The 22,314-nt window shown below is 42.7% G+C and overlaps 1 protein-coding gene and 1 long non-coding RNA gene across 2 annotated transcripts; both read left to right on the top strand.

Annotated features, from left to right (window-relative positions):
* Window positions 1–253: 253 nt before the first annotated feature.
* On the top strand, window positions 254–14,205 carry TBC1D24 (TBC1 domain family member 24; the record flags this gene model as incomplete). The annotated part of the gene is made up of 7 exons (XM_081337966.1): window positions 254–300; window positions 4,465–5,506; window positions 9,212–9,370; window positions 11,255–11,318; window positions 11,838–11,933; window positions 12,033–12,267; window positions 14,051–14,205. Exons 2-7 carry the CDS (start codon window positions 4,542–4,544, stop codon window positions 14,203–14,205), a joined length of 1,674 nt encoding a protein of 557 aa, XP_081194092.1. The 5' UTR covers window positions 254–300; window positions 4,465–4,541.
* Window positions 14,206–15,691: 1,486 nt separating this feature from the next.
* Window positions 15,692–20,423, top strand: LOC308673882. The gene is made up of 3 exons (XR_014027763.1): window positions 15,692–16,187; window positions 17,874–17,969; window positions 18,673–20,423. It is a non-coding gene; the product is annotated as an uncharacterized lncRNA (long non-coding RNA).
* The last annotated feature ends 1,891 nt before the right edge of the window (window positions 20,424–22,314 follow it).

Raw genomic sequence — 22,314 nt, 5'->3', positions numbered from 1 at the left:
CTGTACAGAGACCTTTCATTTTTGTTGTCGTTAGCCGCCCTGAGTCCCTCGGGAGATAGGGCGGGATATAAGTCCCATTGATAAATAAAATAAATAAAATAAACTTTGCACCTCCAAGCCTCGCGCGCGCCGACCTGGGAGTCCTGGCTACGCATGCGCGCCACAGGCCCGGCGAATTAAGTGCAGGAAGCGCCTGCGCGGAACAGGGAAGCAGGAGCGAGCTCGGAGACCGTCGACTGCGCCTGCGCCGGTTTATCCAGGTGGCTTCGTGCCTGGTTACCTGGACCGCGGAGGCTGCAGGTGAGGCGGAAGCGCATTCCTGGGGAAAAGGGCGGGCAAGGCGCGTGCACGTGGGCTCCTTGCGGAGAGAGGGGAGGCGAGGCGAAGGTAAGGGGCTGCCTTTTCCCGCAGGAAAGGCAGCGGGGCAGGGGTTTGCTGAACGAAGTGGGGCTTGGTTTGAGGATGGAGGGGGGGCAAGGTGCTGCGAGGGGGGGGAAAGGGACCTGGGTTCATTTGAGGCCCCCTCCTCGTTGTCCCCCTCCTCGTCCCACCTTCCCCCTTCGTCGCATGGTTGCCTTGCAAGACGAGAGTGCCCTTGAGCATAATCAGAGTGCCTGCCTGCCTTCAGCATCATGTGTTTGGGATCCTACTTGGATTAGCTGTCAGTTTGCACAACAGCAGATGGGATGATTGTGTCCCATCAGTTCAATGTCAACTTTAAACCAGTGCGGAAATAGATATTTTTTTTGCATGATCATTAATCTAGTCTTTGGGGTCTTCCAACAGCCCACCCGTGGCTCTTGTCCATCCACCAAATATATTTAGGACTGCAGAATAAATGTGTATAATCAGGAGCTGATTGCACAAAGCATTGCCTTGGGGGGGGGGGTTCCTGCATTGCACACACACACACACACCCCTCGATTAGTTTTGCATCCTCCAGAGAGAGCATTGTAATCTCTTTCCATCACAAATTTGATAATAAATAAAATAGTCGGAAGTAGAATGGATTTGTGCTTTTTAGTAGGAGCATTGTAAGTAGTAAAGGGAAGATGTATCTCAACACATGAGCAATCCAAAATGATTGTTGCTACCTCTTGTCAGCTGGACTGGATGTTGATACTTCCAACAGTTTAAATTCTAGTAGTTACAGAGCTGGTGTTGCATAAACACAAAAGACTCGGTGTTAAACACCTATGTGTATATTTTTTTCCTCTTCACGTTATGCTAAGTTCAAATGCACCAAATTGGTAAACTTGAAATGGCCAATATCCTACAGATTAAATAAACAAAAGAAAATTGCCCTTGTTTATCATTTTTATAGTGTTTTAATTGGTGCTTCATAAAAGTAATTATGCCTTCGGGAAGTAAACATTAGGTAGGTACTGCAAAGCTTCAGCATAGATGTTTCCTTTCAGATTTTTTTCCAAGAAGTTCAAGAGATTATAATTCAACTGATTTTAACCACGAGTTGCTAATTAAACTATCATTTTTCACATGACTTGATTGAAAAGCAATTTAGAGAGAGAGAAAGGCTACATTGATATCAAAAGCATTTAAAATAATTGAATGCAGAAGTTTAACCACAACTAGAAGTAGTTTTACATTCTTAAAGGTAAGTTTTTAAATTTTCAGACAACCCCTTAGATTTTTAACCTGAGAATTAGATATTCAGTCATCCTGGCTATATTCTCATTTGTACTTTCCCTGAGGAAAGATCTTGGTTAGGCAAACTGAAGTTTTATAGTAGTTGCAAATTCTTGAAATTTCTTATAACCATGCAGCAAGCTAGATGCTTAAAAGCTTTTTTTTTTCTAGAAAGAAAAAAAACACATCGGTACTGATTTTTTTTTTACCAAATCTGGTTAGTTCAGATCTATTGGTCTCTCTCAGTTGGATGCTATAGATTCAATTTAACAGCTGAGAAAAGTATAATTTCAAGGGGAATTTGTGAGTTTATAGGTTCATTTGATCATTTTTAGTATGTTTGGGTTTCATAATTATATGATTAAAAAGGCTTTGTTAGACTAAGCTGCAGTTATTAATTTCCATTTTCAAGTTATAGGTTATGATAACCTAGTTATAGGTTCGTATTTCTAGTTCTCGACGTACGACAGTTGGGATCTGAATTTTTATGTTGCAACGGTCATAAATGTGAGGGCTGGTTATAATTGGTCTCAAGCATGTAACCAGTTCCATAAGCCTTGTTCTCCTATCCCTAACCTGTCAAATGTAAAAAAAAATATGATGAAAAAAATAAATAGCATGGATAAATAACAGTGATAATGTCCTAACATCCAGCTTCCTGTTAACTTCTTTCCAGCAAAGCTGTTTTAATAATTGTACTTTTAAACACGGTATAAACTTTCTCTATGGAAGAAGTATTTATTTCTTCACAATGTGTTTTTCTTTTTTTACTAAAATACTATAATACAGTATTGCTCTTGAGAGCTATAAAACCAAATTCAATGCTGTGAACACAATGGACAAAAAACTAATTTAGGTGAGGTCTATTTGTATAAGTGTCAGATGACTCCTATCAAGTCTGTGGTTAGAAAGCTGTGGGAACGCAAAAGTGTCACTGTAGGTTATAATGACCTGGTTTTTCTGGATAATAATTATTCAGGTATAGGGTAGGGAATGCAGCATTGTATCCCTTATCTGTAAACTCATCTACCAAATTCCAAATTGCTAAGAAGTCTTCTGGCAGTTAGTGGTAGTAATATATCCTTCACTTTGTTCATGAATCAGTGCAATTAAAAACTTTTGGGTAGCAGCTCATATTATAGCAGCCGTGATGTAAGAATGTGACAAATAGTCCATTTTCTTGGTCTACCAATGACATCTTTAAAGTGATGAATTAATCAGGTAATTAATAGAAACTCTATAAGCTTATCACCACTGTTTTTATTAACAGTGCTTAATAATTGACGCCATGCTTATTGGGGTAGGAAATGAAAGCTGAAATGCACAAAGCTGAAATGCAGAAACATAAATTGGCGCTAGACAAGGATCAGCGGAATTCACAGGGGGCTGAAATTGGGTCTCTTGTGGCAACGCAATGACTTTAAACGGATGACACGTTTAACCCCGCCTTCCAGTTCAGCCTGCTCTTCTAGAGAAATACTATTAGTTGCCTGTATTAGTTATATATTGCATAACGTGAAATAAGTATCCAGCTTTCTATAAATGCTTTCTTGGCATTTCTTCTTGATTGCCACTGCTGAACTGCAAGAAAAAGCAACCCTTGTACCCAATTTTGCACGTACCGCTGGTCACATGCTTGGGTTGCAAAGCCAGGCAGTTGAGTAAGGACAACAGTTTTATCTCTTCCCTTCAGCCCACTTCCACTTCTTTCCTGAGAAGCAAACCACAATGCAAGGAACTGAGTTTAGACTTAGAGAACGAGGAGCTCAGTTGCACAAGACTGTACAGTACAGTATATAAACCTACTATTTGGGCTCAAATATTCCTCTGCTCACATATTCACTATCGATCGGTTCTTTTCAGAATGTTTGAGATTTATTTTTTTTAAAAAAAATCTCCAAATGGTGGTTTGCAGTAAGAAATACAGAGAAACTGTTAGTGGAATTGTAACCTGACTCAACTGTACCAATTAGTACACAAGAAAAACAAAAAGGAAGTTTTATTCATTCTCTAAACCAGCAAGAATTTATCGTGGTTGAGGATTCTGGGAATTGTTTTTCAACTAAGGGAATACAAGACGGTTGGGCTGGCTAGTTTAATCTAATCAAACCAATGCTAAAAGTGAGTTTCTAAAGCAGTGTTTCTCAGCCTGCAGAAGGATAAGGGGATATCAACTACTCTGAGAATTCCCCAATCAGCATAGTGAAATTTGGGGAACTCACATCTGCATATCTGGAAGTTGCCCAGGCTGAGAAATATGATGGGAGATCTTAAAATTTTATATTGAATGATCTTTTGTGTATGCTTTTGTAAAAAAAAAAATCCTGTAGCCTGTTGTTGATTAAAGTGCTATAAATTACTGTTCGCTCTTGTTAGATTATAATTGGTGAGATCCTTTTGTTAGGTCGGTGAGTTTGCAGTTACAAAGCCGTGCAGGAAAATCTAGGGAGTGTGTGATCATCTAGAAAATTCTGTTTCTATTATAAAAAAAACCCCTATCTTAAACTTTTGTTATGTATGAGATGGCCATTGACTGCCATTTATAATTATCATAATCTTCCATATTTATTCCATGGGTACTTAATGCATTCAGAGATTGTCTCTTAGCTTCTCAAGTCTTCCCCTGAGAGAAGCATTGGTTTGTGAGTTAATTGGTTGCACACGTTATGAAATAAAAGCTACATAATTCCATTATTATTATTATTATTTTTTAAAAAGCATCTTGAATTGGTAACGTACCCTCACTCCTATACAGTTAGCAACAAAGGGGGGCAACCTGACACTTCCGTATTTAAATAACCTTTTGTTCTCTCGCAGGAGGCAGAGTAAACCTTGTCAGGGTCTACGAAAAAGAAATCTCTTTATGTCGTGTCTTTAAGACCGTCTCGGCAACTATGGGCGAATACAGTAGGTTTATAGATTGGGACAAGATGGATGTTACCATCCAGGCTCAAGATGGGAAGGAACTGGCCAGCACCGAATTTCACGTTGACATTCTGAAACCACTGGCTCGCCAAGGCTACTGGGCCAAGAGCCACTCTTTAAGAGCCAAAGTGTACGATAAGTTGATCAGCTCTATCCCTTGCCGCACGGTGACACCAGATGCCCACGTCTACCGAGACATTGTGGTGAAAATAGTCGGCAAGCGAAACAGCAGCACTCTCCCCCTTCCAGAATTTGTCGACGATAGCTTGGTTCCCACGTACTGCCTGAACGCTGAGGGCATCGGGGCCGTCAGGAAAGTCATCTGCTGCGTCGGAAGCCAGTTCCCGGATATCTCCTTCTGCCCAGCTCTGCCTTCCGTGGTAGCCCTCCTCCTTCACTACAGCAGGGATGAAGCCGAGTGCTTTGAGAAAGTTTGCCGCATCCTGGCCTTTAATGACCCATCCAAGCGCTTCATCGACCAGACCTTCTTGGCTTTTGAGTCGTCTTGCATGACCTTCGGGGACCTGGCTAATAAGTACTGCCAGGCGGCTCACAAACTCATAGTCGCCATCTCTGAAGATGTGTTAGAAGTCTACTCGGATTGGCACCGGTGGCTCTTTGGGGAGCTGCCCCTGGTTTACCTCGCCCGCGTCTTTGACGTCTTCCTGGTGGAAGGTTACAAGGTGCTCTACCGTGTGGCGCTGGCTCTCCTCAAATTCTTTCACAAATTCAGAGTTGGGCAGAGCCCGGAGACGGAAAATGTGCAGCAGGACATCCGAGCGTTTGTGAGGGACATCGCAAAGTGGGCATCTCCCGAGAAACTGCTGGAAAAAGCTTTTGCGATCCGTCTCTTCTCGCGGAAAGAGATCCAGCTTTTGCAAATGGCCAACGAGAAGGCTCTGCAGCAGAAAGGCATAACGGTCAAGCAGAAAAGGTAGTGGGACTTCCCTGAAAAGCTTCCCTATGTGGAGGCTTTTTAAATCGGGCAACAAAATTCTTGCTTTACGGGGAATAAATGTTGCGGTAAAATCGGGGGTTGTCTGTGCATCCATCCTCCATTTGCATCCATCCTCAAATACAATCAGTACAGGTAATCCTCAGCTTACGGCCACCGCTGAGCCCAACGTTTCTGTTGCTAAGTGAGACAGTTTTTAAGTGAGGTTTGCCCCATTTTATGACCTTGGCCACAGTAGCTAAGCGAATCCCCGCAGCTGTTAAGCTAGTAACACGATTGTTAAGGGAATCTGGCTTCTACCTTGACTTTGCTTGTCAGAAGGTCGCAAACGGTGATTGCGTAAGCCTGGGACATCATCATAAACACATGCCAAGCATCCAAATGTTGATCAGATTTATTTTATTTTTATTTTAATCCCATTTATATCCCGCCCTTCTCCGAAGACTCAGGACGGCTTACAATCTAAGCACAAATCAAATGTGCTTAGCAATAGCCTTCATTCTATGTATATGCCTGCTTTATTAGGGCTTTCACACACACCCCCAAGCGGCATTATTACAAAGTCAGCTTATTGCCCCCAACAATCTGGGTCCTCATTTTACCTACCTCGGAAGGATGGAAGGCTGAGTCAACCTGTGGGGATGCTACTAGCGGTCGTAAGTGTGAAAAGGGGTCGTCAGTGGTTTTTCACTGTTAAACCGTTGCTGACAGATGATTGATCTAGTGGAGGAGACCCTAACACCTCTTTGGTTAGAAATTCCTCTTAAAACTTTCCTAGTAGGGATTTGAAATCTGCTTTCTGGTATCTTGAATTACGATTTTGAGGGTGTCGCATTCTGGAAGTTTGAAGAACAGCGTTACCCTTTTATCTCTTTACCTTTTAGGGATCTGAAATAGAAACTTCAGCCAAGGGAGGTTCTCCAGCTGCTGACCGACTCAAAATAGAAAGCTTAAAATAATTTAGCTAGCAAAATCAATAACTCATCTTTCACGCACACAAAGGGCATCATTTCTAAAGCTATATAAACCTATTCCCTGTAGCTTTTTGAATTCAGTTTCCCCACAAGCCTTACCGTTCAGCATCCTCCGGGTAATACATTCCGTACTCCTGGATTTAAAAAAAAAAAAAGAAAAAAGAGAGAGAGCTTGCGACAGCTGATGCTAGAATGAATGTGAACTTTTAAGGTTGGGTTTAGATAACACCTTCGCTCTTTTCACACATTTGGATTCACGTAGCAGTGACAGGACTCTAAAAATGGCTATTAAGACTCGTTTCTAATGGATCCTGCAGCATCTTGCTACTGAGATCATAAGACACAATCTGTTATAGCAAATGTATTGCTGACGCTTTGTCTTTAAAGTCTTGGGGAAAGGCAAAGATAAAAGTGGAACGTGAGGCAAGTTAGTCAGGAAAAGTAAAACTAAAAGTAAATGAAGTAGACCCCCATAGTCCTTTTTTTCAAACGGCAACTGGACTTTGTTTTTCCTTGAAGATGTTTCGCTTCTCATCCAAGCAGCTTCTTCAGAACTGAAGAAAAACAAAAGTCCAGTTGTCTTTTGAAAAAGGACAACCGTGACCTGGATGACTGAGAATATTTATTTATTTATTTATTTATTTATTTATTTATTTATTTATTTATTTATTTGATTTGATTTGATTTGATTTGTATACCGCCCTTCTCCCTAAGGACTCAGGGCGGTGAACAGTGACATAAATATCAAAAGAACAAATACAGATATTGAAAACAAATTAAACCCTAATGCCCAAATGCAGAAGATAAGTTACCTTAAAACAATAATTACAACAGAACCCGTCAGACCAGACCGGATTGCTCAAACAGATAGGTTTTTAGGTCGCGTCGGAAGGAGCGAAGGTCGGGAGCCATCCGGAGTTCCATAGGTCAGGCGCACCCACAGAGAACGCCCTCCCTCTGGGAGCCACCAGACGGCATTCTCTGAACGGCGGAACCCTTAGGAGGCCCTCTCCTTAGGTACCTAAGTACCCTCCTTAGCCTCATACTCTACTAAGAGATTGAGGGAAATGTAGTCCAAGCGATGCAAGATTGCCTGTTGAACTAGAAGTCATAAATGTTGCGACGGAGATTACTAGGAAATTTAAAAACCGTTGAAAGAATTGAGAACGGACTTTTCTGTTAGGAAAAAAAAAAGTTTTCAACCGTCTTTGATTTCCCTGTTGGTCTGCTCAGATCTTATTCTGTGTTTCTCTGTAGGCTTTTTCCATGCACTTGGTGGGGATATATGAAACTGCTGATCTTTTCTTGATTTCTCTTTTTTTTTCCTTTTGTCTCCCTTCTCATGCCTTCTTTTCTGTCAATTCCATATCTGCTGCATTGCTTTGCAGCGGTGCATTCCCCAAAAGGTAGGTATGAATGTTTGAATCTCCATGCTCTGCTCCTCTAATTTGATTTGGCTTCCAAATGGCTGTGGCTGCACTAAGGTGATGGCAGCAGTAAAGCTTATGCGCGTCGGCAAGCAGTGCGGTAAAATTCAAGCCTTTCTGAAGATTGCATATTTGCTGCTGTCAAATGGAGCATGCTGTGTTTGTATTCTAGGCCAGCTTTGTTTCCCTTCACTATTATAAAGCTCATAGATTTCATTGGCACAGCCAGAATCCACAGGAATGTAGTTCCATTGACTATCAGGGGCACCACATGATCACTTCCATCTTTTTTGGAACTAATCAGATATAGGTAGCAATAGGACTTAGACATATACCGCTTCATAGTGCCTTACAGCCCTCTCTAAGCGGTTTGCAGAGTCGACATATTGCCCCCAACAATCTGGGTCCTCATTTTACTCACCTTGGAAGGATGGAAGGCTGAGTCAACCTTGAGCCGGTCAGAATCGAACTCTTGACAGTGGGCAGAGTCAGCCTGCAATACTGCATTCTAACCACTGCACCATCATAGCCAGACAAATGTTAATCCTTGGGGTTTAGATCGTCTACCAGGAATACCCACTTCAGATGGGTATGGTGCATTAGTTTTATCCAGTTCTGGGTGCTGCTCAGTTGCAGGAAGCTATCAGAATAGTTCCTACAAAACTAAGTCTTAAGAACCACGGACTGTGGGGACAGGGTGAGATTAAACATGAAACTCTGTAAGCTGACCCTGTCAACCCCTCAAGAGAGGGCTGTAGAGCACCATGGGACAGAATATACATTTGAGTGCTAGGGCTGTGGTGGCGAACCTATGGCACGCGTGCCACGGGTGGCACACAGAGCCCTCTCTGTGGGCACGCGCGTCATTGCCCCAGTCGTAGTAGGCCTTCAGCTGGGTTTTATAAAACCATTTCACTTTCCGCCACCGTGTGCAAAAAAAAAAAAAGTTCAATCAATTTCAACTTCTCGCAGGAAAAAAAAAGATCTTGCAAAGTTGCAATTGATGGATTGAACTTTTTAGTCCCCCCCAGTCTGCCGTTACCACTGTAGCCACGCCCACCCAATGGGCCACGCCCAACCGGCACCCGACGATACATAAGTGGGTTTTGGGTTGCATTTTGGGCCCTCGGTCTCTAAAAGGTTCGCCATCACTGTGCTAGGGCTACTGCTGTTATCTTTTAGCAATAATTCTCTTCCCGCTTAAGACTTGAAAGAGGTGTCATTGGCTTAAGCCCAGTGGCCTTTTCTCAACCTGTATTTTTTTTGTTGTTGTTGATCCCCAGGCAGAATGTCCACTTGGCTGTTCACGCTGAGAACTTCAAGTCTGAAATTGTTGACGTGAGGAAGATGAGGGACATCTGGTCGTGGATTCCTGAGCGCTTTGCCCTCTGTCAGCCTCTGCTGCTCTTTACCACCTCAGAACATGGCTTTACCCTAAACAGGTAGTACTTAACTCCATCATTCAAAAAAAAGGATTTGTAATAGGAAAAGGTTATTGATGTTGCCCCCGCATTGATTGTGTGCCATCAGGTCAGGGTAGACCTTTAGCCACCGCACAGGTAAGTTTTCTCTGGGACAGTCAGTCCCCAGCTTGCTTCTACCGACTGTCCAACGGGATGATTTTTTAAAAAAGTTGGATTAGGACTGTGGAGAGCCTGATTCAAATCTCTCCCCAACTCTGAAGGTCACCAAGTGTCTTGGGCCAGTTTCTGCCTCTCCTTGAATCTACTAGCTTGTGAAGCTTGATTAAGAATCAGACGAGGGTTGTCAAACGATACTCACTTCTTTCATGCCTTTAAAGACTACCGAGTTCAGCCATGAATGACTTTAAACCTGCCTTCTTTTTATGATCACCTATATAGAATAAAATAGAAGCTGGAAGGGACCTTGGAGGTCTTCTATCTAGTCCAGCCCCCTGCTCAAGCAGGAGAATCTACACCATCTCGGACAGGTGATTGTCTAGTCCAGGGGTAGGCAACCTTGGCTCTTTTATGACTCGTGGACTTCAACTCCCAGAATTCCTGAGCCAACATGGCTCAGCTTGGAAACCTCTCCCTTTCCCCTCAGCATGGCTGGCTCAGGAATTCTGGGAGTTGAAGTCCACGAGTCATAAAGCAGCCTAGGCCAGGGGTAGGCAACCTCGGCTCTTTTATGACTCATAGACTTCAACTCCCAGAATTCCTGAGCCAGCATGGCTCTGCTTGGAAACCTCTCCCTTTCCCCTCAGCATGGCTGGCTCAGGAATTCTGGGAGTTGAAGTCCACGAGTCATAAAAGAGCCAAGGTTGCCTACCCCTGGTCTAGTCCTTTCTTAAAAACCTCCAGTGATGGAGCGCCCACAATTTCTGGTGGCAAGCTGTTCCACTGGTTGATTGTCCTCACTGTCAGGATGTTTCTCCTTAATTCCAGGTTGCTTCTCTCTTTGATCAGTTTCCAACCATTGTTTCTCGTCCTGCCCTCTGGTGCTTCGGTGAACAACCTGGTCCCCTCTGCCTTGTGGCAGCCCCTCAGATACCGGAATGCTGCTATCATGTCTCCCCTATTTCTTCTTTTCTTTAGACTGGCCAAACCCAAGTCCCGCAGCCGTTCTTTGTATGTTTTAGTCTCCAGGCCTTTGATCATCTTAGTTGCTCTTCTCTGATTTTTTTCCAAACTCTCAACAACTTTTTTTGTGATATGGTGGCCAAAATTGGCTGCAGTATTCCAGGTATGGTCTTACTAGGGCTTTGTAAGGCGGTACTAGTATTTTGCGTGATCTTGATTCTATGCCTCTGTTTGATAAGTGTACCATTATTGTAACTTGATTAATTGTTTATGAGCCGTCACTCAAGTACAATGCGCTTTTTGATTGATGGAGCTTTTTAGTTCCTATTAGATTAAACTTATCTGAATGTTCAAAAAATGTTGAACTGCATTAATGATATTTTTATCCCATCTTGAGATATATATATATAAAGTTATATCATATATAACTCCCATTTTCCGACCCTGAAATCCCTTAATCCAGGGTAGAGTTGTATGGAGCTGAGCATTTACTGGCTGGATGCCCTTCCTGACGCCTATATGGAGTTTGCAGCAGATTTTTTTTTCTTTGCACCTTGGAGAGAAACATCTGCCGCTATCTAGGATTGAACTCTCAAACTTCCAAGTGGGATGCAAGCGTCTTCACCATACATAATAGCCCTGCTTCATATTTATGCTATACATTGGTATTTGTGAGTCTACCAAATCTTAGAGGAATGTATTCAATTAGTAGAAGGTAAATTAATGTTTCAGTAGAAGTTGAATTAATACAGACATCTTTTTATATCTGTGTTTGTACATTAGGTTTTATTCACATTGTGAGGGACAGGAACCAACTCTCCTTTTGATTAAAACAACTATGCAAGAGGTAAGTGAGAGGGTAAAGAACCGCCTGGTTAGAGGATCCCTGGATGAATTTCATAAGCTTGATGGAAGCAATTTCTAAGGTTTTCTTCCCCTAAATAAAAACAGAGATTTCCATCGTCGCTTTCTTCTCAATGAAAGTCCCCTGGACTCGTTTGATGCTCCTGTTTGTTGCATTTACAACCCAAGATTCACCAGAGGATACACTCAGATACTTAACACACTTGGCTTTCAATCTGCCAGAGTTGAGCTGTCAGCTGAAAGAGCAGCTATTGTCAGGCCCAAGAACGACATAAGGCATTACTTAAAAGTAGTTTCCTGTATTGTTCTCCACCCGCAGACAGAATCTTGCCAGACTAAAGTAGCTATCTGCATATCTACAGATACACTGCTAGGGAGAACCCTTGTTCTCTTCCTGCCTATCAGACATCGCAAGCTCCTGGGAATCCAGACTACATTCCACTACAGCTATTGACTTATTGAAGTTATCTGCTTCCTAAAACAATGTCTGTTTACCTCCTAGGTCTGTGGGGCTTATTTATCGACAGACTGGAGCGAACGTAAACGAGGAGGAGGCAAGCTACGTTTCTTTGGGACAGGAGAATGTTTTGTGTTCAGGGTAAGAAACCATTGTGACTTTCTTCTAGAGGACTTCAGTATTCAGTTCCGGCTTGAGCGCACTGGCTTTTTAACTTAAATCTCCTGTCTTTTTTTGCAGCTGGTGCCCGAAGTGGAACGATACGAGTGGGTTATAATCAAGCACCCAGAACTCACCATGACTGGCTCCGAACAAGACAACAATTCTTCGGTTGTTTCTGACTCCCCATCCTCAACCAACTTCCCCTCAGATCCTTCCAGTCGCCTCTCTCCTTTCCTTTCAGCCCGGCATTTCAACTTGCCTTCCAAAGCAGCGTCCATGTTTATGGCTGGTAGCACTGAATGCATCATCATAGGTAGGTCTCCGGTTTTTCGCTTCCTCTCAAAACAGCTGCTTGTTGTCATGGTTCCGACAGATGAAACTCTTCAAAGAACTTCGAGGCATTAAGCCAAAAATCTGAGTTCCCCTTCCCTTTGCACATACTTTCAAACACAATTCCCTCCTTTAATTAACAGTCATAAATCACACTCCCCCCATTAGTTGGAAACGCAGGCTTTCCCCCCAGTTCTCCAACCCGCCACTTCTTATCATCTCTTTTTTCAAAAGCCCCTGAGTACACACACTATTATAGTATTGTTATGTCTAACTAGGCAAATAGATGGGGAAGAAATGGAGGTAGTGACAGATTTTATTTTCCTGGGCTCCAAGATCACTGCAGATGGGGACTGTAGCCAAGAAATTAAAAGACGCTTGCTCCTGGGGAGGAAAGCCATGGCAAATCTAGACAGCACATTAAAAAGCAGAGACATCACCCTGCCAACAAAAGTGCGTATAGTCAAGGTTACGGTCTTCTCAACTGCAATGTATGGCAGTGAAAGTTGGACCATAAGAAAGGCCGAGTGCCAAAGAATTGAGGCCTTTGAACTACGGTGCTGGAGAAGACTCCTGCGAGTCCCTTGGACTGCAAGGCGATCAAACCGGTCAGTCCTAGAGGAGATCAACCCTGACTGCTCTTTAGAAGGCCAGATCCTGAAGTTGAAACTCCAATACTTTGGCCACCTAATGAGAAGGAAGGACTCACTGGAGAAGAGCCTAATGCTGGGAAAGATAGAGGGCATTGTTCAACTCAGCTGCCGAATCCACAGGCTGACGCTGAATCACAACAGATAGTCACAAGAGCTCGCTTCTTGGTGCTCTCTCTGAGCTGGGTTGTTTTCCTGCGGACGTTTCATTACCCAGACTAGGTAACGTCATCCGGGTCAGTGGTGCCCAGAGATTTCATTTCATTTCAACCCTGAGCTACAAATATTCTCCTTTATCGATTTTGGCCATCCGAGTCTTTTAATTCCAGAGCGGCCTGTTTAAAGGAACTGGAGGCAGCTATTTGATGTATAGGAAGACGTGAGTGTTTCTCTTCTGTCACAAAAGTATCGGTAGTCCTTGCTTAATGACCAGTCACATACCAACTGTTCAATCTTATAATGCCCACCCCCCCACACCTCCCGCCCCCATCCACAGTTACTTACAACCTGATTCCAGAGTTCCGACAGCTGCAAGAACATACACACATACACATCACAGTCACACGACTGCATTTCAGGCAACCAGTATAATTTTTACAGCCAATTGCAGCATTCTGCAGTCGTGTGACTGTAAGGTACAACATTTTGCAGGTTTCTACATTTTCTGACAGTTTCTAGCAAAAAGAAATCACCCCCAGGAACACAGAACTTGTTTTAATAACTACCCAGTTTAACAACCGCTGCATTTACTTAACAGCCGTGGCATTTGCTTAATGATCAGCAAAAAAAAATGTTGTAAAATTGGGGCCGGTCACATGGGTGCCTCAGCTTGTGTCGGTCATGACTTAACGACAGAAATTCAAGTTCTGTTACCGACATAAGTCAAAGGGCTACCTATAATACAAGAATCATATGTGAGATCGCATCAAGATGTAGACCAGGGGTCTTCAAATCTGGCCCTCTTATGAGTTGCGGACTTCAACTCCCAGAATTCCTCAGCCAGCGTGCCTGGCTGAGGAATTCTGGGAGCTGAAGTCCACAACTCGTAAAAGGGCCAGGTTTGAAGACCCCTGAGGTAGACATTCCAAAATGGCGCAACGTCTCTCTTGTTCGCAGGTGGTGGTGATGGCCAAGCCCTGTACCTTGATGCAGACTTGAATCACGGAAGAACGAGTCATTGCAATACTTTCAACAATCAGCCGTTGTGCTCTGAAAATTTCCAGATAGCTATCATGGAAGTTTGGGGGTTCAAGGACACTATGAGCAGCTGAGAAGGTTGCCTCCTTCAACAAGAATAATTAGCCTGTGAAGTATTTCAAGTTTCCGTGGCCTGTTTCCAGTTGCAGGAACCAAGCTTCCCTTTGAGGCCACAAGAACTAAGCTTCTTCCTACTTTGTAAAAAGCTGATTTGAGGATCTCAGATAAATCTGGGACCTCCTTGTTTAGTCACGGTGACTTTGTACGTAATTCCGTGTAGTCTTAAGTGATTCCCGCTCAGCCTCTTTCTGCTCTGTTGAGTTTGATGCACAGCCTGATATATTTTTTTTAGTGGGAAGGGGTGATCTTAAATCAACCCCTCAGTTGATCCATAACTCAGTGGATCCATTGCCATCCCCTGGAGGCATTCAGGGTTTTTTCTTTTCCAGATCTTGACAGATGTGGGTGAGCAGCTGAGGCAAAATCAGTAAGTCTCATTTCTTATCAATTGGAGCTTCCATCCAAAGAGAATTGTATGTAATCAGTGGATTATGTTGCTGATTTCTTTCAGCTTTCCTCCCTTCTCACCCTCTGTGTATTACACCCTTCTAGGGATTCCCTGATCCTCACAGAGCTACAGTAGATGGAAAGATTTTATTGCACAGCACACAAGCACCTTCAGATCCAACCCATTATTTTTAGGGACTTGGTTCCTTAAGTCTATTTGAACCCCCTGCTTTTTGTGTCTGTGTGATATTGTCGTACCTGGCTGCTGTCCCAATAATTAATGGAATTTACTAATAATTCCAACGTGTGGGGAAATTATATTTCAGGAGTCTTAATTAATTTTTAATTCTGCAGTGGCACTGATTTGGGGATGTTAAGGAAACCCCTTACATCATCATATTTTTCTGTTTACATTCCAGGCACCGCATATCAGTAATATGCTTTATTTCCAGTTAATAGCTTCAGACCGCTGAAGTTCAATGCAATATACATTGTGCACGGAAATATTCCCACCAGCCCTTGGTCCTTTTCTAGACTTATCCCTCTGCATTTGTGCTTAGAGAAACAGTATTTCCAAAGCAGTATTAGCCATCTGACCTGAAGCATTCAGTGCAGAGTAAAGCAGTAGTTGATTGGTATGGGACTGGGTGATCTCTCCAGCCCTGCAATGTTTTCAGTAACACGACTGCCTCTTTATCTTTCTTTTGGTGCTGTGCATCTTGATTTTCAAACTCGGTGTACTGAATATGTATGAATGTGCAGAGTTTATTTCGGATGGTGGGGTTTCTCCACCCCCCCCCACCCCCTCGTCCAGAGACATTTGTGACTTTCTGGCCCCCGAACCTTTCCCCACTTCATAATTTATATCGCCTCTTCTTCAAGTTGTCATGGCCTAAGTCCGTATAAAGTGTGTGGATCTGTGACTGTCCAGAAATCCAACCGATTTTATTGTAAAAATAAACTTGAGTATGACTTCCATTTTTCAATGCAGCTTCATAATTATTGGGGCCTGCTGTTGAGATTTTTCCGCATCTAAGGTTGCTCCTAGGACTGGGAAACGTGGTTGTTTGGGTGCCGAGATCCTGAGATTTGGGAGGGGGAGAAGTCTCCCCTAACATTGTGGCTTGATTATTAAGCATCTTTCATTGTTTCTGTTCAGATAAACCCAAAGAGTAAGGTCATTGTAAAGTTTCTTTCAAATCAGATCTGACCACAGGTGTAGTAGCCCTTGATGTACGTCCATAATTTTGACCAGGGTTTTCATCACTGAGTAAGGAGCTTGTAAGGTGAGTCACGCCCAACTTACGGCATTTTTTTTATTTTTTATTTTGCTATGGTTGTTAAGCAAATCACTGCAGTTACATGAATCACGTGGTTAATAAGCAAATCCAAATTGTCCCATTGACTTTGCTTGTCAGAAGCCAGCTGGGAAGGTTGCAGATGGCGATCACAGGACTCCGGAATTGTGCGGCTATTGTAAATGCAGGCCGGTTGCCAAGCTCCCAAATTTTGAACACACGTGACTGTGGAGATGCTACAACAGTTGTAGGTGTGTAAATCCCTTTTTTTTCAGTGCCATTTTAACTTGGAATGGTTATTAAAATAAATTGTTGTAAGTCAAAAAGGACTTCCAGTACGTGAAAAGCCCAAACTGTTTTCTTGGAAATGTAGTTGGGGTGTTTTGCCTGCCTTGCCAAAATATCACTGCACGGTTTTCCCGAACTGATACCCCTCGCATATTATTTAGGGCTTTGATTCCTAGGACCTCTAGCAAGCAATGCCCTTTCCTATGTTGCAATTATGGGATGTTGATGTTTTTGCAAGTGTACAATATGTTCAGACTCTTCTTTAAAAAGGAATGGGAGTCAAGTAGCACTGCCCATTTAGTCCTCTAGATGTCAGTGGTCACTTCATATACAATTTAGTTGAGCAGTAGAGTTTAATCATTTGCCAAACGCATAGCGGGACTGGTTATAAAACAGCTCAATCAGAATAGAGCTGGAAGGGATCTTGGAGGTCTTCTAGTCCAACCTCCTGCTCAAGCAGGAGACCCTAGACCATTTCAGACAGGTGACTGTCCAGTCTCTTCTTCAAAATCTCCAGTGAAGAAGCGCCCACGACTTCTGACGGCAAGCCGTTCCACTGGTTAATTGTCCTCACTGTTAGGAAGTTTCTACTTTATTCCTGGTTGCTTCTCTCCTTGATTAGTTTCCATCCATTGTTTCTTCTCCTGCCCTCTAGTGCTTTGGAAAATAAGGTGACCCCCCTCCTCTTTGTGGTAGCCCTACAGATATTGGAATACTGCTATCATGTCCCCCCCCCCACCCGTTCTTCTTTTCTCTTGACTAGCCAAACCCGAATCCTGCAACCGTTCTTCGTATGTTTTAGTCTCCAGGCTTTTAATCCTCTTAGTTGCTCTTCTTTGACTTTTTCCAAAGTCTCAACATCTTTTTTTGTAATGTGGTGACCAAAACTGGACGCAGTATTCTAATAACAACATTGGAGAAGTCTTTTGTATTGCCCCTAGGGGGACAAAAAAAAAAAGGGCAGTCCCTCTAAAGATTTGGCAAAAAGGTAAAATCTCTTCAGGAGGGATGATGTGGTTTTCCTACACCTTGCCAAGATGGGACTGGATGATCTTTAAGGTGCCAATTCCATCATTCTGAATTTCAGGGTATGTGTAATAAATAATGTTGCTACGCTTCTCAGGTACAATTCCCTAAGCATTCTTCAAAAATGTATCTCTTCAAAGATCCAACCTAGAATTAAGGAGAAATTTCCTGACGTTGAGAACAATTAATCAGAGCAACAGCTTGCCTCCAGAAGTTTGAGTTCTCCATCACTGGAAGTTGTTAAGAAGAGGTTGAATAGCCATTTGTCCAGAATGTTATAGGACTCTGCCTTGAGTAGGGGGTTGGACTAGAAGACCTCCAAGGTCCCTTCCAACTCTGTTATTTTGTTTCCAACCCATGCTTTCCATATAAAGCCTTGCAACTTGCAGTGTGTTTATGAAAAAGGACTTTTCTATCTAGACAACATTGCTTTCTGGTCCAATCCCCAAAATAAAGATGTTCTCACCTATCTTGCTTTGCTTCTAAGTTTGAGGGGGGGAAAACTTAGTGGTTTAAACATATGCAGAAGTTTAACCATTCCTGACTCATGGAAAACCATTTGTAATTGAAATTGATACTAATGGAGATCCTTAATCATCATCACTGTTGTACTTATTTTTAAGCACACTAATGCCAACAAAGGCAAAAGATATGGGAACCTGAGGGTACATCACTCCAAAGCCTTGGACAGATAGCAAATCAGAAAAGGTATAGTTAAGGCAAGTCGCTCCTGCTTACAATGATTTCTGAGCCTTCATTGGCATCTGTTCACTTTATTTAGAAAAACATTCCATATGTTGTCACCTTAAAGAATATTAATAGAAATGGGATATTTCTATTAAGAACTCATTAAGCTTTGAGGTATCTGTCTCAAATCTATATCTATCTATCCATCTGTCCATCTCTCTCTCTCTCTCTCTCTCTCTCTCTCTCTCTGTCAGTATCTGTCTCTCTGTGTCTGTCTGTCTGTCTATCCATCCATCCATCTATCTATCTGTCAGTATCTATCTATCTATCTCTGTCTCTGTCTGTCTATCTATCTATCCATCCATCCATCCATCCATCTATCTCTGTCCATATCTATCTATCTCTGTCCGTGTCTGTCTGTCTGTCTGTCTATCTATCCATCCATCTATCTCTGTATCTATCTCTGTCCATATCTATCTATCTCTGTCCGTGTCTGTCTGTCTGTCTATCTATCTATCTATCTATCTATCTATCTATCTATCTATCTATCTATCTATCTATCTATCTATATCTATCTCCATATCTATCTATCCATCTATCTATCCATTTATCTCTGTATCTATCTATCTATCTATCTATCTATCTATCTATCTATCTATCTATCTATCTAACTATCTCTATCTCTATATCTCCATCTCCATCTCCATCTGTCTTATCTATCTCTGTCCAAAACAGGTAAAGGAATACAGGCGCTGACTTCTTCCTTTGGGATTTGAATGGCATTGCTTTAATTTGTGCAAAGCCCTCCTCCTCAGCAAAATGGGTGGCAATTGTGCCCCTGATTGCAACAGACCTATCATGGAAACACCCTGCCAGAAAAGCAAAGAAGAAGAAAAAAAATGGGGAAGTGAAAACCGCAAGCAGGAAAAAGGCACTGTGGAAACTCTTCACGTGATGAATCATGGAATGACTAGAGATGGCAGAGGAGACTTGTAAGGAAAGATTCTGAGAAGGCTGGGTTCTCGGAGAAGCTCTGCTGCTAAAATGAAACAAGAAAAGTAAGGAAGGGACCTTGGAGGTCTTCAAGCCCAACCTGTTGCTCAAGCAGCAGACCCTACACCATCTCAGACAAATGATTGTCCAGTCTCTTCTTGAAGGCCTCCAGTCATGGAGAACCCACAATTTCCAGAGTTTTTAGAGGTTTATTTAGATTGGCTGGCTGGTCTCCACGCCACATATCTTTATTGCCAGAGGCACAAAGTACAGCTTGGAAGTATAACACACAACAGTGGCTGCAAACTGGGCAATACGGGTGGGGTCTCATAAAACAGAGCAAGGCAGCTGTCTTGGGAATTAGACCCCAGAAAGTGAGCAAAACGCGATGTGGAAAAACTGGAGAGCCACAGCCCGGGCTGCACCCTGTAGTTGGCCTGGTGGCTAAGACCTTCAGGGTTCATGGAGGATACTGTCCTTGTAGCTGTGTTTACCCCAAGCTGTGTTTACTTTAGCTGTGTCCTCCCAACATGAAGCTGCTCGCTCAATATCCGATTTGAGGAGAGGATACAACTGGTCTTGTCCAAAAGAATTACAATTAGGGAGACAAATCACCAAAATATTAATACTGGTAGGCCTTGATGTACAAACCATCCATTTAGTGACCGAAGTTACAACAGCGCTGAAAAAAGTGACTTACGGCCGTTTTTCACACTTACAACCGTTGCAGCATCCCCATGATCCAAATTCAGAGGCCTGTCTGATACTTATGGCCGTTGCCGTGTCCTGGAGTCACATGATCGCCTCTTGCGACCTTCTGACAAGCAAAATCAATGGGGAAGCCAGATTCACTTCACGGCTGTGCTATTAACTTGATGACTGCAGTGATTCACTTAACAGCTGTGGTAGGAAAGGTCGTAAAATAGGAAAACTCACTGAACAACTGTCTTGCTCAGCAAGGGAAATTTTGGGCGCAACTGTGGTCATTAAATTGAGGACTGCCTGTCGTTGTGGCTCCTACTGCAGTTATGTCACCATGAGTTGTATGCTGCATAGGCAACTCAATAAATTGAATTTATTAAAATAAAGTAAGAGACAGGGAGAGTGGGAACTATTAGTTTTTAAAAAATGAGTCAGAAGAGCCATTAGCCAGTTTGGTTTTTCTACAAAATCTGTTGGCTGGAAACTACACAGCCAACGTCCTCAATAGCTTCTTTTCCGGATGCATTTCAAGATGAGGGCCAAATTTTTTTCAGTAAAACCACTCAGCAAAATCGCCCAAGCAAGCAGAAGTGAAGAGCATGATGTACCGCAGCCGATATGTCAAAGCCGGATGCAACCAGAGATGGCTTGTCAATGGGTGGGTATTTGCTTTCCATGTCCACAAATGAAGAGGAACCCAAAACATCCCCAGGCCTGACTCCATCTAGAGACAGCCATAAAAAAAGAAAATGTATAACATAATGCAATAAACCTCTCCCTTTGGGTTTCCTTAGCAGGATTCGGTGTCGAAATTTTCACCATTATTTCCTCTTCGAAACCTGCACGCTGAGTATTACCAACAGACTCCAGGAGATCTGTGGCCCAAAATTTCTAGTGTTTTCTGAGGTAAAGTCTTTGAGCTGAGAATGGTGTCCTTCTTAGTGCAGAAAATAGTAAATCTGCCCTGATTTAGCAGAGCTGTGGATATCACAGAGAGTCCTGGGCTACAATTATAGTTCGGTTTTAACCCAGGGCACCATCTTCTTTTGAAGTTGATATCCCAGAGGGCCTTGTAGACAGTCTTCATCTTACAATCAAAACTCCTTTTGCTAAGCAAGGCGGTTGTTCTGAGTCGCCCCTGATTTTATTTATAATTGCATTTGTTATTGCATTTATTTGTCAACTTTAGCGGTTAAATAATCGATAGGTAGACGTGGTTAACTCACCTCCGAGAGATCTAGCAGAGTGTCTGCTGGATTCAGCTCAGCAAATTACCATGGCAACGGCTGACAGCTTATGGATATTCTCAAGCTATCTGCAGCAAAAGTCTAGAGAAGAGTCATATTCATAAATCTCCTAGCCGCTGAGGCTGAATTCCATTATTTCCATGCCCCAAAGGTGCTTTTTTTCATGAGGCAACTGGACTTTCTTGGTTTTTCTTGAAGACGTTTCGCTTCTCATTCAAGAAGCTTTTTCAGCTCTGACTGGATGGTGGGAAAAGGAATGGAAGGATTTATACTCCTTGCAGACAGCTGGTCATTTGCAGTCACTAAAAGAAGGCAAATGACCAGCTGTCTGCAAGGAGTATAGATCCTTCCATTCCCCACCAACCAATCAGAGCTGAAGAAGCTTCTTGGATGAGAAGCGAAATGTCTTCAAAGAAAAACAAGGAAGTCCATTTGCCTTGTGGAAAAGCACATTTGGGACAACCAGGACCTGGATGACTGAAAATCTCCATAGACATTATTTCCACGCCTGTTGTAAAGCCTTTGTTAGGACATTAGACCAGGAATGGGGGCCCTAACTGCCAATCCACAGCACAGGAGTTCAGGTGGGATAAAGAACTGGTTTCTATTTAATCCCACAGAGATTCCTAACTGGTTTTGCTCATGCCGATCTTGCGGGATTGTTAATTTAGCTTGCCCTGCCCTATTCTCTCTGCCCTGGTCTTTTGGAGAGACAAAAGAAATCCAGAAAAAGGTGTCCCAATACAAAAAGACTCTGGTGAACTACAGGTAGTCCTTGCCTTACGACCACAGCAGAGCCCACAATTTATGTTGCTAAGTGAGAGGTTTGTCAAGTGGGATTTGCCCTACTGAGTTTATCCAGAATAAGTATAGGGTTAAGAAGTTTTATGTAGCATTTGAATAAGTCTTCTTTCTTTTTTCTTCTTTTTTTTTCTTTTAGTTTTTTTTTATATATATATTTAATATTACTAAGGTTTGTTTTATCCTATATAAGCTAGAGAGTGATGGATTTTAGAGCTTATAGTTGTTAGTATATGATTGTTTATGATTGGTTTTTTTATATATACCTTGTATTTAGCTCTGGGAAGTCGGGGGGGGGAGGGGGGGAGGGGGGAGAGGTAGGGGGGGAGGGTGAAGGGAGGGGGAGGGGGGGTTTTAAAGAAAAATTGTATGTTAAAACTTTTCAATAAAAAAAAAAAATAAAGGTTTGTAAGATCAGGCATTAACAACGGTCTTGCTTAGCAATGGAGGTTCTGATCCCACTTGTGGCCATAAATTGAGGACCACCAGTATGGAGAATATACCAGTAGTAGTTCAGTGTACAAGAGAGGAATTTCTGCAGCTCCTGCTGTGAATGGATGGGGATGTGCAGTGTTTACCCTATCAACTCTCTCCAGCCCTGATGGAAGAATACACACTGTGCCTCATGCTGTTT

The sequence above is a fragment of the Vipera berus genome, assembly GCF_964194415.1.
Source record: "Vipera berus genome assembly, chromosome: 13".
Taxonomy (NCBI): domain Eukaryota; kingdom Metazoa; phylum Chordata; class Lepidosauria; order Squamata; family Viperidae; genus Vipera; species Vipera berus.
Note: the sequence above shows the minus strand (reverse complement) of the source record. Positions and strands in the feature narration are given on the sequence as shown.